Raw genomic sequence first — 14,416 nt, forward strand, 5'->3', positions numbered from 1 at the left:
TGCTCAGCCTTGGAATACCATTTCATGAAGTTCCCAACAAAGTTATTGTGCTAACATTGGTTCCAGAGGCAGTTTGGAACTCAATAGTGAGTGTTGCAACAGAGTACAGACAATCTTTATGAGCTTCAGCACGTGCCAGTCCCGTTCTGTGAGCTTATGTGGCCTACCACTTCGTGGCTGTGCCATTGTCGCTCCTAAACATTTCCACTTCACAATAACAGCACTTTCAATTGACCGGGGCAGAAATTTGAAGAACTGACTTATTGGAAAGGTGTCATGCTATGTCGGTGCCACGTTGAAAGTCACTGAGCTCTCCAGTAAGGCCATTTTACTGCCAATGTTTGTCTATGGAGATTTCATGGCTGTGTGCTGAATTTTATACACCTGTCAACAATGGGTGTGGCTGAAATAGCCGAATCCACCTATTTGAAGGGGTGTCCACATACTTTTGTATAGTGTACAAAGGGGACTTGATCCTAGATCAGCACTACTACTCAGAGACCCTTTGTGAATATGGACACCCACCTTGCCCTGTTTGGCGATGGTCTGGATGAGGAAGTCAGTGCGGACATTGTCTACGTTGGGGACCAGGATGGATCCGTACTCTGGGGTGAGGTCTGAAGGGTAGACGTACTCCTCTACCCATGTGTTCCAGTGGACCCACTGACCTGCACACACAGGAGGACATACAAGAATAAGTCATTGAAAAACAAATAATACGAGCATCATGAACACCATCCACGATGTCCTCAGCTGGAATTTTCACCATCCACGCTGTCCTCAGCTGGAATTTTCACCATCCACGCTGTCCTCAGCTGGAAATACTTTAGTTCAGTTGTAAATGAGGATGTCAAATAGATAAATGACCCTTATTCTATTAAAAAAGGACAACATTTTTCTGATGATAATGGGTGAACATATCATGATAGACTGGTAGCAAGCAGGACTAAGGTAACACCAACATCAGCTGTGCGGGTGAATTTAACGCATATTGATGGTTTGATGAGAGATCTGATGGTGATATTTTTCATTGAGCAAGAGCACTGTGAAAGTTCAATATGATCTACACTGAACAAAAACAAACACAACAATTTCAAAGGCCTGGATTTCACATGACTGGGAATACAGATATACATCTGTTGGTAACAGATACCTTAAAAAAAAAGGGGGTGTGGATCAGAAAACCAGTCAGATTCTGGTGACCAGATGTAGCGAGACATACCTCATTTGCATAGAGTCGATCAGGCTGTTGATTGTGGCCTGTGGAATGTTGTCCCACTCATCTTCAATGGCTGTGCGAAGTTGCTGGATATTGGCGGGAACTGGAACACGCTGTTGTACACGTCGATCCAGAGCATCCCAAACTTGCTCAATGGGTGACATGTCTAGTGAGTATGCAGGCCATGGAAGAACTGGGCCATTTTCAGCTTCCAGGAATTTTGTACAGATCCTTTTGACATGGGGTCGTGCATTATCATGCTGAAACAAGGGGTGATGGCAGCAGATGAATGGCACGACAATGGGCCTCAGGATCTCGTCACAGTATCTTGTGGATTCAAATTGCTGTTGTCCGTAGCTTATGCCTGCCCATACTATAAGCCCACTGCCACAATTGGGCACTCTGTTCACGACATTGACATGGCTCGCCCACACGACGCCATACACGCTCTCTGCCATCTACCCGGTACTGTTGAAACCGGGATTCATCCGTGAAGAGCACACTTCTCCAGCGTGCCAGTGGCCACCGAAGGTGAGCATTTGTCCATTGAAGTCGGTTACGACGCCAATCTGTAGTCATGTCAAGACCCTGGTGAGGACGGCGAGCATGCAGATGAGCTTCCCTGAGATGATCACTGACTGTTTGTGCAGAAATTCTTTGGTTCTGCAAACCCACACTTTTATCAGCTGTCCAGGTGGCTGGTCTCAGACCATCCTGCAGGTGAAGAAGACGGATGAGGAGGTCCTGCGCTGGCGTGGTTACACGTGGTATGTGGTTGCGAGGCCGGTTGGACATACTGCCAAATTCTCTAAAATGATGTTGGAGGCAGCTTAAGGTACAGTATGGTATGAACATTCAATTCTCTGGCAATTCTGGCATTCCTGCAGTCAGCATGCCAATTGCACACTCCCTGCACATTTTAGAGTGGCCATTTATTGTCCCCAGCACAAGGTGCACCTGTGTAAGGATCATGCTCTTTATTCAGCTTCTTGATATGCCACACCTGTCAGGTGGATGGATTATCTTGGCAAAGGAGAAATGCTCACTAACAGAGATGTAAACCTAAGATTTTTGTGCATATGGAACATTTCTGGGATCTTTTATTTCAGCTCATGAAACATGGGACCAACACTATACATGTATGTTGTGTTTATATTTTTGTTCACTGTATCTTCCATAACAGTAAAAAGAGGACTGAGTGTGTGTTGTGATTTTGTGGAGTCTGTCTACTGAACATGTACCCCTCACCGTCTGTAGTGACGTGGTAATCGAACATGGTGTCCTCGCTGTCTGATGGTATATCTGGGAGGTCCAGATGGATGTTGTCGTTGCCACGGAGCCAGCTCTCCATCTTCCTCCTGTCTTCCAGCTCCAGTAAAGCTCCGATGCTCCACATGAGAGCAAACACATAGAGACGCTCCACATGCTGCCTGGACACCTCCCCACACTGCTCCTGGAACACAACAACAGTCACTATCAACACAACATACTGTACCAAAACCCTTCTATAGCTTTATCTACATACTTGGCACTCAAATGAATCAGTCACCTACAGTAAATGGAAATGGAATTCCACCCTCACATACAGTGCCTTGCAAAAGTATTCATCCCCCTTGGCATTTTTCCTATTTTGTTGCATTACAACCTGTAATTTAAATGGATTTTTATTTGGATTTCATGTAACGGACATACACAAAATAGTCCAAATTGGTGAAGAGAAATGAAAAAACAAAAAAGTGGGGCATATATATATATTCACCCCCTTTGCTATGAAGCCTCTAAATAAGATCTGGTGCAACCAACTACCTTCAGACGTCAAATAATTAGTTAAATAAAGTCCACCTGTGTGCAATTTAAGTGTCACATGATCTGTCACATGATCTCAGTATATATACACCTGTTCTGAAAGGCCCCAGAGTCTGCAACACCACTAAGCAAGGGGCACCACCCAGCAAGAAGCACCATGAAAACCAAGGAGCTCTCCAAACAAGTCAGGGACAAAGTTGTGGAGAAGTACAGATCAGGATTGGGTTATAAAAAATATTTGAAACTTTGAACATCCCAAAGAGCACCATTAAATCCATTATTAAAAAATTGAAAGAATATGGCACCACAACAAAACTGCAAAGAGAGGGCCGCCCACCAAAACCCACGGACCAGTCAAGGAGGGCCTTAATCAGAGAGGCAACAAAGAGACCAATAATAACCCTGAAGGATCCACGGCGGAGATTGGGGTATCTGTCCCACAGACCACTTTAAGCCGTACACTCCACAGAGCTGGGCTTTACGGAAGAGTGGCCAGAAAAAAGCTATTGCTTAAAGAAACAAATAAGCAAACCCGTTTGGTGTTCACCAAAAGGCATGTGGGAGACTCCCCAAACATATGGAAGAAGGTACTCTGGTCAGATGAGACTAAAATTGAGCTTTTTGGACATCAAGGAAAACGCTATGTCTGGCGCAAACCCAACATCTCTCATCACCCCGAGAATATCATCCCAACAGTGAAGCATGGTGGTGGCAGCATCATGCTGTGGGGATGTTATTTCATCGGCAGGGACTGGGAAACTGGTCAGAATGGAAGGAATGGTGGATCGCGCTAAATACAGGGAAATTCTTGAGGGAAACCTGTGCCAGTCTTCCAGAGATTTGAGACTGAGACGGAGGTTCACCTTCCATCAGGATAATGACCCTAAGCATACTAAATTCAGTGATTTAAGGGGAAACATTTAAATGTCTTGGAATGGCCTAGCCAAAGCCCAGACCTCAATCCAACTGAGAATCTTCAAGGAGCTGGAGCAGTTTTGCCTTGAAGAATGGGCAATAATCCCAGTGGCTAGATGTGCAAGCTTATAGAGACATACCTCAATAGAGCTTTACAAAGTATCGACTTTTGGGGGGGTGAATAGTTATGCACGCTCAAGTTTTCTGTTTTTTTTTGTCTTATTTCTTGTTTCACAATAAAAAAAATTGCATCTTCAAAGTGGTGGGCATGTTGTGTAAATCAAATGATTCAAACCCACAAAAAAATATATTTTAAATCCAGGTGGTAAGGCATCAAAATAGGACAAATGCCAAGGAGATGAATACTTTCGCAAGCCAGAGAGTTATAGTCCAACAGTAATTGAAAATCAGAGTGCTTCAGGAATCACAATGACAGGATGAATTCAATTAGTTAGGCATTAGAACATTCCATTTAGTTTCTATGAGGAATGTTGGGCAATTCACTTCAACAGTATTCATAGAGCTCAGTGATGTACAGATATGATCCCCCTTCTGCAGGGTTTTTTAATATGGTTGGAGTATCAAGATTTCAGGTGCCTACCTTGGCGGGGATGAGGCCCTGCAGCATGTTGATGCTCTGCATGATGACGAAGGCCTCCAGCATGTCAATCTTGTACTCCAGACAGTGAACAGTGAAACGGTAGAGCTCTGGGAAGGAAGAGGAGAACAGCTCTCTCAGCACCTCTCCCTCCTGACGGGAACGCTTCTTCAGCCAGCCCTGCATGGGGACAAATACACATGTATACATGTAGACAAAGACACACACACACACACACACACACACACACACACACACACACACACACACACACACACACACACACACACACACACACACACACACACACACACACACACACACACACACACACACAAATACGCACACACACAGTCAAAGATACACACATGCATATACACACACACACACACACACACACACAGATGCACTCACACACATTTTCATCCACTGATAAAGAGTGAGAGAATGTTCCTGTGCCCACCTCCAGAATGGGGCTCCAGTTGAGCACAGACGAGCTCATGAACACCATTCCATTACGAGACACGGTGGCAGGCGAGGCGTTGTCGATGTTGTGGGGCTCAAACACAATCTTGCAGTTGGGGGCCATGGGGATCCTGTCTCCATTGGCCAGGGTCAGAGTCCTGTTGTCATCCAGTACAGAGTTGAGGTTCTCTATCCAGATAGCATCTACTGGTCCATCTAGTACTATCCAGATGTGCTCCCCTGCAGACGAGAGAGACATTAGAACCAGTCTGCTTATTAAACTAATCAAAATCAACTATGGAGGTCAGAGAAAGGTATTAGAACATCACTTTTAGTAAAAAGATAGAGACATGAATAGAAAGATATGAGAATATTGAAAACATAAGGAAATAGAGACGTGTGAAAATGGTCTGCCCCATTGTTCTATGTGAATTCCATAGAGACTATACGGGATGTACTATTTGTGGGTTCATGCTCTAGCAGGTGTAATGCATGAGTAACTTTGCATGCGTATTTCTTTCAAGTACAGTGAAATGCCTTTCTCGTAACCCTAACAATGGGTATTAATCAATAACAATGCAATACTCACAATAACAAGGTAGAACAAAAACACACAAGATCTAAAAATATGAAATAAGAGGTGTCCGTCTCACCTTTCTTGGCTCTCAGGGTCTTCCTCCACAGGGTAGAGAAGATGCCGTCAGTCCAGTCATTGGTAGCTACATCTAGGCGGCCAAACATCTGAGGGGCGGTGATCGCTTTGGGGTTCATACGCATCTCTCTGTGCGGCTGGCCGCAGTCTGTGGGTGCAAACACACAGACAAATTAACTTAACACAACGTTACATTTTTTTCTAGTGCATGTAAATGTCTGTGCATTTTAGTTTAGTATGACTGCCATGAGGAAGCAAATAAGGTCAAATAAGTCCAGTGTTTTGATGGGGATGTTTCTTACCTGTCATGGCTCTCATCAGGGTGTGAATGCAGGTGGTTTTTCCTGCTCCGCTGGGCCCCAGGGCCATCATGCCATGGCGGACCCTCTGGGTCTCAAACAGCTGAATCACCTTCAGCTTCCATGGAGGGTGGCTGATCAAACCTGCCTCTGCCACCTACAGTATGGAACACACAGGGATAAGATAAACTCTTCATGTTATGAGACCAGACTCCTCCACCTACAGTATGGAGAACAATGGAAGAGAGTGAGATGAACTCTTCATGTTATGAGACCAGACTCCTCCACCTACAGTATGGAGAACAATGGAAGACAGTGAGTTGAACTCATCATGTTATGAGACCAGACTCCTCCACCTACAGTATGGAGAACAATGGAAGAGAGTGAGGTGAACTCATCATGTTATGAGACCAGACTCCTCCACCTACAGTATGGAGAACAATGGAAGAGAGTGAGATGAACTCTTCATGTTATGAGACCAGACTCATCCACCTACAGTATGGAGAACAATGGAAGAGAGTGAGGTGAACTCTTCATGTTATGAGACCTGACTCCTCCACCTACAGTATGGAGAACAATGGAAGAGAGTGAGGTGAACTCTTCATGTTAATACAAATAATCCTTACCTCACATTTAGATCGAAAAAAGGTTTTATGCTACTATGGTAGGCTAATACCAAGACGAGATTCATCCCTTAAACTCTGTATTATACTGTGGGGGCGGCATGTAGCCTTGCGCTTAAGACAGTAACCAAAACGTCGCTGGCTCGAATCCCTGAGGTGACGTGGTGAAAAATATGTTAACCCTAATTGCTCATGTAAATCGCCCTGGATAAGAGCTAAATGACTAAAATGTACTGTAGGGGAAAGGAGAAGAAACAGGAGAGAAGAGAAGCAGTGTGAGGAGGAGGATTGTGAGAAACTACATGTAGATAGAAAATTCTCTGTGTCACTCTGAAGGATTATGCTATATAAAATGTCCTCTCACCTGTTTGTCGATAGCTGTCTCCAGCTCTGGGTAGCCTGCTTTATCCAGCTGGATCCCAGGGAAGAGGTCCTCTATCAGGCTGAGGAACAACGGCTCGTCTTCATCTATCTGTCAACACATATAGTATTATGTCAGTGAAGTATGTCATGATGCTACTTCTGTTATGTTGCACCTCACTGAAGATGAAATCATTATTCATGTATTACAGAATAGTAACAATAACAATCTGTAACACTTAATGGTGCGTAAAAAAACATATTTTCTAAAATGGCAGTTGATTTCGAGGAGAACAGCAGTTGATTTCGAGGAGAATGTCCTGTGTATCTGACTGACTGTACTCACCAGCTTGGACAGGTTCATATCTCTGAGAACCCTCATGACGATGGTAGACTCTGTGTCGTTGGGGTTCGCTCGTTTCACTGCCCCCAGTGTTCGCAGAACTGACAAAATGTTTCGGAGTCCAAAGTCGTAATGCACCTTAAAAACAGAGAGTGAACCCAACATGGACTGTATGGAAATAGAACTATGAACTACACAAAGATCATAATCAACACGTACATGGACAGTTTGGTTGTTTTTATACTGAACAAAAAATATAAATGCAACATGTAAAGTGTTTCCATGTTTCATGAGTTTAAATAAAAGATCCCAGAAATTGTCCTTCCACAAAAAAAGCTTATTTCTCTCCCATTTGAGCACAAATTTGTTTACATCCCTGTTAGTGAGAATTTCTCCTTTGCCAAGATAATCTATCCACCTGACAGGTGGTATATTAATTCCCTCTAAAGTGATTTGAGGCCTCCCGAGTGGTGCAGTGGTCTAAAGCACTGCCTCGCAGTGCTATCTGTGCCACTAGAAATTCTGGGGTTGAGTCCAGGCTCTGTCACATACAGCCGCGACCGGGAGACCCATGGGGCGGTGCACAATTGCCGTTGTCCGGGTTAGGGGAGAGTTTGGGCGGCAAGGATGTCCTTGTCCCATCGCGCACTAGCGACTCCTGTGGCGGACCGGGTGCAGTGCACGCTGACACGGTCGCCAGGTTTACGGTGTTTCCTCCGACACATTGGTGCGGCTGGCTTCCGGATTAAGTAGGCATTGTGTCAAGAAGCAGTGCGGCTTGGTTGGGTTGTGTTTCGGAGAACGCACGGCTCTCAACCTTCGCCTCTCCCGAGTCCGTACGGGAGTTGCAGCGATGAGACAAGACTGCAACTACCAATTGGATATCACAACATTGGGGAGAAAAAGGGGTAAAACATTTTATAAAATTGTGATTTGAGACTGTGATGATACACGTTAAGTAACATTTCACTTGACTTGATTGTTTACTTATATGGAACTACTAAAATGTATATCTTGTGTTCAGCTCTCATTGAAATATCTACAGTAGTTACATTTAATTTCATAGCTGACCTGCTTGGAGAGCTGCTCCTCACACAGTTTGTAGAGGGTGAAAAACTTCCTGGCCAGCTCTATGTTGTCTATGAAGCCACAGCTGGCCAGCTTGACCCGGATGATGATCTGACGGTCTGGGACCATCATGGCCACTGAGCGGAAGTTGATCTTCAGGTTTTCTGGAAGCTCCTGACGACCTGCGTAGCCCGGGTTCTGATGGGGGGGCAAAAACATTTAATAATCAAATCTTTATTTAACCAGGTGAGGCTGTTAAGAATAATGTCTTATTTACAATGATGACCTGCCATGAACATAGTGTACTACAGATGATTGATGTTATGAAAATGCAAAACAAAGTCTATGACTAACATCCTCAAAGTAATAATAAACCTTGTCTGATTCGGACTAGTTTCAGTTAATCTTCTTTAAGACAAGAATTCACTATTCCTTTCAGAAGTACTTTAAATGAAGCTCTACTTGACAACATGTTTGTGAAGGGGTTTCTACAGTGAGCAGTTTATAGACGGCTAAGAATAATAACCATAGTCAGGAAGATGCCGAATTCGGGATTCATTTCCACGTTGTCTCCGTCGGTGAAGATGAAGTTCTTGCGGCGCTCCTTCTTGCAGGTAAGCACGATGGCGATCTGCTGGGCCGCCACGGAGAGCACTGATAGGTCAATACGGTTGAACTCATCAAAACAGCCCCACGAGCCCGACTGGGCTAGGCCTGTCAAGCAACACAACATTACACATCACTCTTCACATTAAACTCCTCATTCAAAACAATCCCAAGAGCCCGACCTGTCAATCAACACAACTTTACACATCACTCTTCACATTAAACTCCTCATTCAAAACAATCCCAAGAGCCCGACCTGTCAATCAACACAACTTTACACATCACTCTTCACATTAAACTCCTCATTCAAAACAACCCCAAGAGCCCGACCTGTCAATCAACACAACTTTACACATCACTCTTCACATTAAACTCCTCATTCAAAACAACCCCAAGAGCCCGACCTGTCAATCAACACAACTTTACACATCACTCTTCACATTAAACTCCTCATTCAAAACAACCCCAAGAGCCCGACCTGTCAATCAACACAACTTTACACATCACTCTTCACATTAAACTCCTCATTCAAAACAACCCCAGGAGCCCGACTGGGCTAGACCTGTCAATCAACACAACTTTACACATCACTCTTCACATTAAACTCCTCATTCAAAACAACCCCAAGAGCCCGACCTGTCAATCAACACAACTTTACACATCACTCTTCACATTAAACTCCTCATTCAAAACAACCCCAAGAGCCTGACCTGCAAATGGTCATTGTCATGCAAATGGAACAGGAGTTGGCAAGACAGCACAAATGTATTTGGGACCATGCAATATGAGTAGAAGCTTCTACCTTTAAAGATCCTCCCCAGTCCTCTGAAGTCCATCTGGTCGGAGCAGTTGAAGACCACCACGTACTTCCCCAGGCAGCGGCCCATGTCTTTAGTGGTCTCAGTCTTCCCTGTCCCTGCAGGGCCGGCCGGGGCTCCTCCCATACTCATCCCCAGAGCCTGGGCCAGTGTGATGTAGCACCTGGGACAAACACACACCAAGAAAAAGGTATATCAAGGATAATCACCCAAAGATGTTCAATGTGATACACCATACATTTGTGGGCACTAAAAAGTTAGGCCTGGCTGTGGTAATGGTAGACTGGTTACTGCAATGTGTGTGCAACACTGCACTCTAGTGTCTCCTAGCAATAGTTTGTCACAAAAACCTGTACATTTTTAGTGCCACAAGTGTATGGTGCCCTTTTAGCCCAAAATGCATGATAACTGGTTAAGCTATTAGAGTGGAGGTGGAGCCACTTCCTAGTCCTTACCTGTCAGTCAGAGGGGTGATGACTAGTTAGTCCTTACCTGTCAGTGAGAGGGGTGATGACTAGTTAGTCCCTACTTGTCAGTCAGAGGGGTGATGACTAGTTAGTCCTTACCTGTCAGTCAGAGGGGTGATGACTAGTTAGTCCCTACTTGTCAGTCAGAGCGGTGATGACTGGTTATTCCTTACCTGTCAGTCAGAGGGGTGATGACTAGTTAGTCCTTACCTGTCAGTGAGAGGGGTGATGACTAGTTAGTCCCTACTTGTCAGTCAGAGGGGTGATGACTAGTTAGTCCTTACCTGTCAGTCAGAGGGGTGATGACTAGTCTGTCCTTACCTGTCAGTCAGAGGGGTGATGACTAGTCAGTCCTTACCTGTCAGTCAGAGGGGTGATGACTAGTCTGTCAGTGCAGCCCAGGAATTCATTCTGATAGATGAAGCCTACGTCAGTCATGTTGATGATCATCTTGTCAGAGTCCTCATTGAAGTAGAAACGACACTGCTTCAGCCACTCAAAGTCTGTAGGGCTTTTGATATGCAGGCGACACTGAGGGGAGAGCAGGGGGAAAGAGAAACCACTCTGGAAACAAAGCATTGCCAAAGCCTATGAAATTCATAAAACTGCAAATGACTCATCAAATGTGATTTGAATACCAGGGGAAACTCAAATTGTTATTCTCAGACTCTACTACGCCCTAATCAGAAAATATTTGGTGGAACAGTTTGCCAAAAGTTCACAAATATGTTACACAACAGCTATTATTACCTTCAGTTTATACACAAAGGGACCTTTAGGGTTGAAGTACTATTTTAGCCACTGAGTCAGTTTGTGATTCAAGTCCACTCACCAGGTCATCAAAGATGTCCCTCTGGTGTACATGGATGGTTATGAGTGTCTCATACTTGGCCCGCTCCATTGGGGCCAGGTCTTTAGTGGTCATGTCTATCAGGGTGTTGAGAAACTCCAAGAAGAACTGGTTGGTCTTGGGCATGATCTTACGGTCGTAGCGGGCGTTGGTCAGGGCCTCCTCTGAGTCTCTGGTCCAGATCATCTGGACTCCCAGCAGACCAACCTGGTTGATGGAGTCAGAAAGAGAGGACATCATGATAGGACATCAATGAGAGAGCTTAAAGTCATCTTTCCTGGCTTCCATGTCTTCCTATCAATCAGGGCTATAATCAGGACAATGTATAAAATCAGGAAAGTCTGGAATTTGGATAAGGTGTAGATCAGTTTCAGTTATACAATAATTGAGGATAATTTCAGAAAAGCAGTAATCCTTGATCAGGTATTGAGTAATGAAACATAGGCATGGGAAAGTCTAACTACAAGGCCAAGGTTAAGGTAATCTATCCCATTATAAAAAAGAGAATGAATGATGACCCCAAGACCAGGACTGTGTCACAAATTGCAGCCTATTCCCTATATAGTGCACTACTTTTGAACAGGACCTGGGTCAAAAGTAGTGGACTATGAAATAGGGTGGCATTTAGGATGTATCCCATGTCTCCCCACCTGAGCAGGGAAAGAGTCCAGGAACTCAATGAGCTGGAAGCCTGAGTCCTGGATGGCCAGGACAGCCTGTCTGATGACCAGGTGAAGAGACCTCTGGGATTCCTTCAGCAGGGCGTTTAGCCAGACCTCCACGTTCCCCTCAGCCGTCACCGGCCGATCCAGCTCTACCGTCTCCCCCTCCCTGGACGAGATGGCCAGGATCCGGTCGTACATCTGTGGAGACAGAAGGGCAGATACGATTGATGTTGCTGAATCTGGGGTAGTTACTATTGCAGAAGGACAAATACTACTAATAGTCAAATAAGTAACTTGTAGAAAAATTGTAGAAGAAATTGTAGATAATTGTAAAAAAATATATATGTCTGTCTGTGCGTTACTGTACCTTGTCATGGAAGCGGACACATTTAATGTTGTCAAAGACGTTGAGCAGGTGGGCCTGGATGGTGTGGGAGTCCGAGGCTTGTCCCAGAATCTCCAGCAGGGCCGGGTCAGACACAAAGAAGAACCGAGGGAAGAGCAGACGCTTCTTCTCCAAGTACCTGTCAGTCACACAATCACACACAACCAAGGGTTGAAAACGGGATAGTCAGAAGCTACAATCTATCCGCAATATTAAAGCTGATCTACCCCCTAAAAAAAGCGTTGAAAATAATACTAATTTAGTACACATCATCAAGCTACCAATGTACAACGCAGGCAAACTTGGAAGGTGTCATACTGGTACATGAATACTTTCAATTAAACTATTTAAAACAAATTCAAAGTATAAGTATAGGCCTACCCAGTGAGAGACTTCTGACAGACCTCCAGACAGACTTACCAAGAGACTTCTGACAGACCTCCAGGCAGACTCACCCAGAGACTTCTGACCGATCCAGGCAGACTTACCCAGAGACCTCTGACAGACCTCCGGACAGACTTACCAAGAGACTTCTGGCAGACCTCCAGACAGACTTACCCAGAGACTTCTGACAGATCTCCAGGCAGACTTACCCAGAGACCTCTGACAGACTTACCCAGAGACCTCTGACAGACCTCCAGACAGACTTACCCAGAGACCTCTGACAGACCTCCGGACAGACTTACCCAGAGACCTCTGACAGACCTCCAGACAGACTTACCAAGAGACTTCTGGCAGACCTCCAGACAGACTTACACAGAGACTTCTGACAGATCTACAGGCAGACTTACCCAGAGACTTCTGACAGACCTCCAGACAGACTTACACAGAGACTTCTGACAGATCTACAGGCAGACTTACCCAGAGACCTCTGACAGACCTCCAGACAGACTTACCAAGAGACTTCTGACAGATCTCCAGGCAGACTTACCCAGAGACCTCTGACAGACCTCCAGACAGACTCACCCATTGAGAAACTTCTGATAGATATTCAGATAGACTTACCCAGTGAGAGACTTCTGACAGATCTCCAGTTGTTCTAGCAGGTGAGGCAACAGCTGTCCCATGGTCTCGTCCCCCACACATGACTGCACCACGTTGGGCATCTCATGGACCCGCGTCATGATCTTCACCCAGGACTTGTCGATGTTGGAGAAACGTTTCGCCTCCTGTCATTCAGATGATTCAGACTACATTGTCATTCCAAAGTTTGCAAAAAGTTCCTTGGTTTCCCCACCCCAAAAAATGTGATTTCTGAAAAACCAGGGCACTGTAAAAGTTCCCGAAATTGTGGAACCCCAGCACTTTGTGACATCAGCTGACGTAAGAAGGGCTTTATAAGTCAATTTGATTAATAGCGTAAGGTTAAAGACATGTTTTCAGATGAAAAGTCAATGTATTTGTTCTTACCTTGGGTAGCTGTTTGGCTATGTCCCCTCCAACGAACACAGCCTCGAGGTAGATCCACAGGTTCTGGACAGTCATCCAGTTATCTATGATGTCAGTGGTATTGGAAAGGTTCTGAACCCATTTCTGGATCTGGGGCTTGAATGGCGTGTTGTACCTGTGTCATCATCTGAGTCAATCATTGACTACTACAGTACACAAACACTAAACGTCTGTACAATGCAAAGCACCCCCAGTCTAAACACAACTGTCTAAACACAAACAACATAACTGTTGAACTCTAGATGACAAGTCAACTGGATGCTGAAATACAACGAAGGCTGCTGAAGGGGCTCATAATAATGGCTGGAACGGAGCAAATGGAATGGCACCAAACAACAGGAGACCATGTGTTTGATACCATTCCACTGATGCCGCTCCAGTCATAACCACGAGCCTGTTCTCCCCAATGAAGGTGCCACCAACCTCCTGTGCTGAAATATGATAAACAATTGAGAAGAAATCATATATCACTCCGAACCCCCAGGTCATTTGTTGTCTCAAAATTAAGACTGACTTAGGCTACATTTAACTGTTGTTAACAAACATGAAGCAGAAATCAGTCTAGATTTCCAGGCTAATCATTTGTGCCTCTAGTAGGCCTCTAGTCTAACCTGTTACTCATGAGTGATCCCAACACCATGAGGCTGTCCTCCATGTTAGTAATGATCTCAGCGGTGCTGTCGCCCCTCAGTAGCAGCTCCCCTCGCGTCTTGAAGTTCGCGAAGGTGAATGTCTTGTTGTCCCACTCAGCAATCACCTGCTTCAGCTTCTGCTCAATGTCCCTCTCCTTCACTGCACTGATGCAAATATCCTGCCCAGCGGGAGTTC

At 45.0% G+C, this 14,416-nt stretch overlaps 1 protein-coding gene across 1 annotated transcript in view; it reads right to left on the reverse strand.

Moving 5' to 3' along the window:
• Positions 1-14,416, reverse strand: part of dnah5 (dynein, axonemal, heavy chain 5) — a 66,788-nt gene that overhangs the window by 24,022 nt on the left and 28,350 nt on the right. Inside the window, exons 28-45 of the mRNA XM_036971419.1 lie at positions 14,200-14,399; positions 13,550-13,703; positions 13,145-13,308; positions 12,122-12,278; positions 11,740-11,952; positions 11,072-11,296; positions 10,598-10,770; positions 9,757-9,935; positions 8,875-9,062; positions 8,352-8,546; positions 7,284-7,418; positions 6,942-7,049; positions 5,958-6,111; positions 5,657-5,803; positions 5,002-5,243; positions 4,542-4,718; positions 2,468-2,672; positions 526-668 (exon numbers count right to left, since the gene is read on the reverse strand). Coding sequence (XP_036827314.1) covers positions 526-668; positions 2,468-2,672; positions 4,542-4,718; positions 5,002-5,243; positions 5,657-5,803; positions 5,958-6,111; positions 6,942-7,049; positions 7,284-7,418; positions 8,352-8,546; positions 8,875-9,062; positions 9,757-9,935; positions 10,598-10,770; positions 11,072-11,296; positions 11,740-11,952; positions 12,122-12,278; positions 13,145-13,308; positions 13,550-13,703; positions 14,200-14,399 — 3,159 coding nt within the window. The remainder of the gene's footprint in view (positions 1-525; positions 669-2,467; positions 2,673-4,541; positions 4,719-5,001; positions 5,244-5,656; positions 5,804-5,957; positions 6,112-6,941; positions 7,050-7,283; positions 7,419-8,351; positions 8,547-8,874; positions 9,063-9,756; positions 9,936-10,597; positions 10,771-11,071; positions 11,297-11,739; positions 11,953-12,121; positions 12,279-13,144; positions 13,309-13,549; positions 13,704-14,199; positions 14,400-14,416) is intronic.

The sequence above is a fragment of the Oncorhynchus mykiss genome, chromosome 3 (assembly GCF_013265735.2).
Source record: "Oncorhynchus mykiss isolate Arlee chromosome 3, USDA_OmykA_1.1, whole genome shotgun sequence".
Taxonomy (NCBI): Eukaryota; Metazoa; Chordata; class Actinopteri; order Salmoniformes; family Salmonidae; genus Oncorhynchus; species Oncorhynchus mykiss.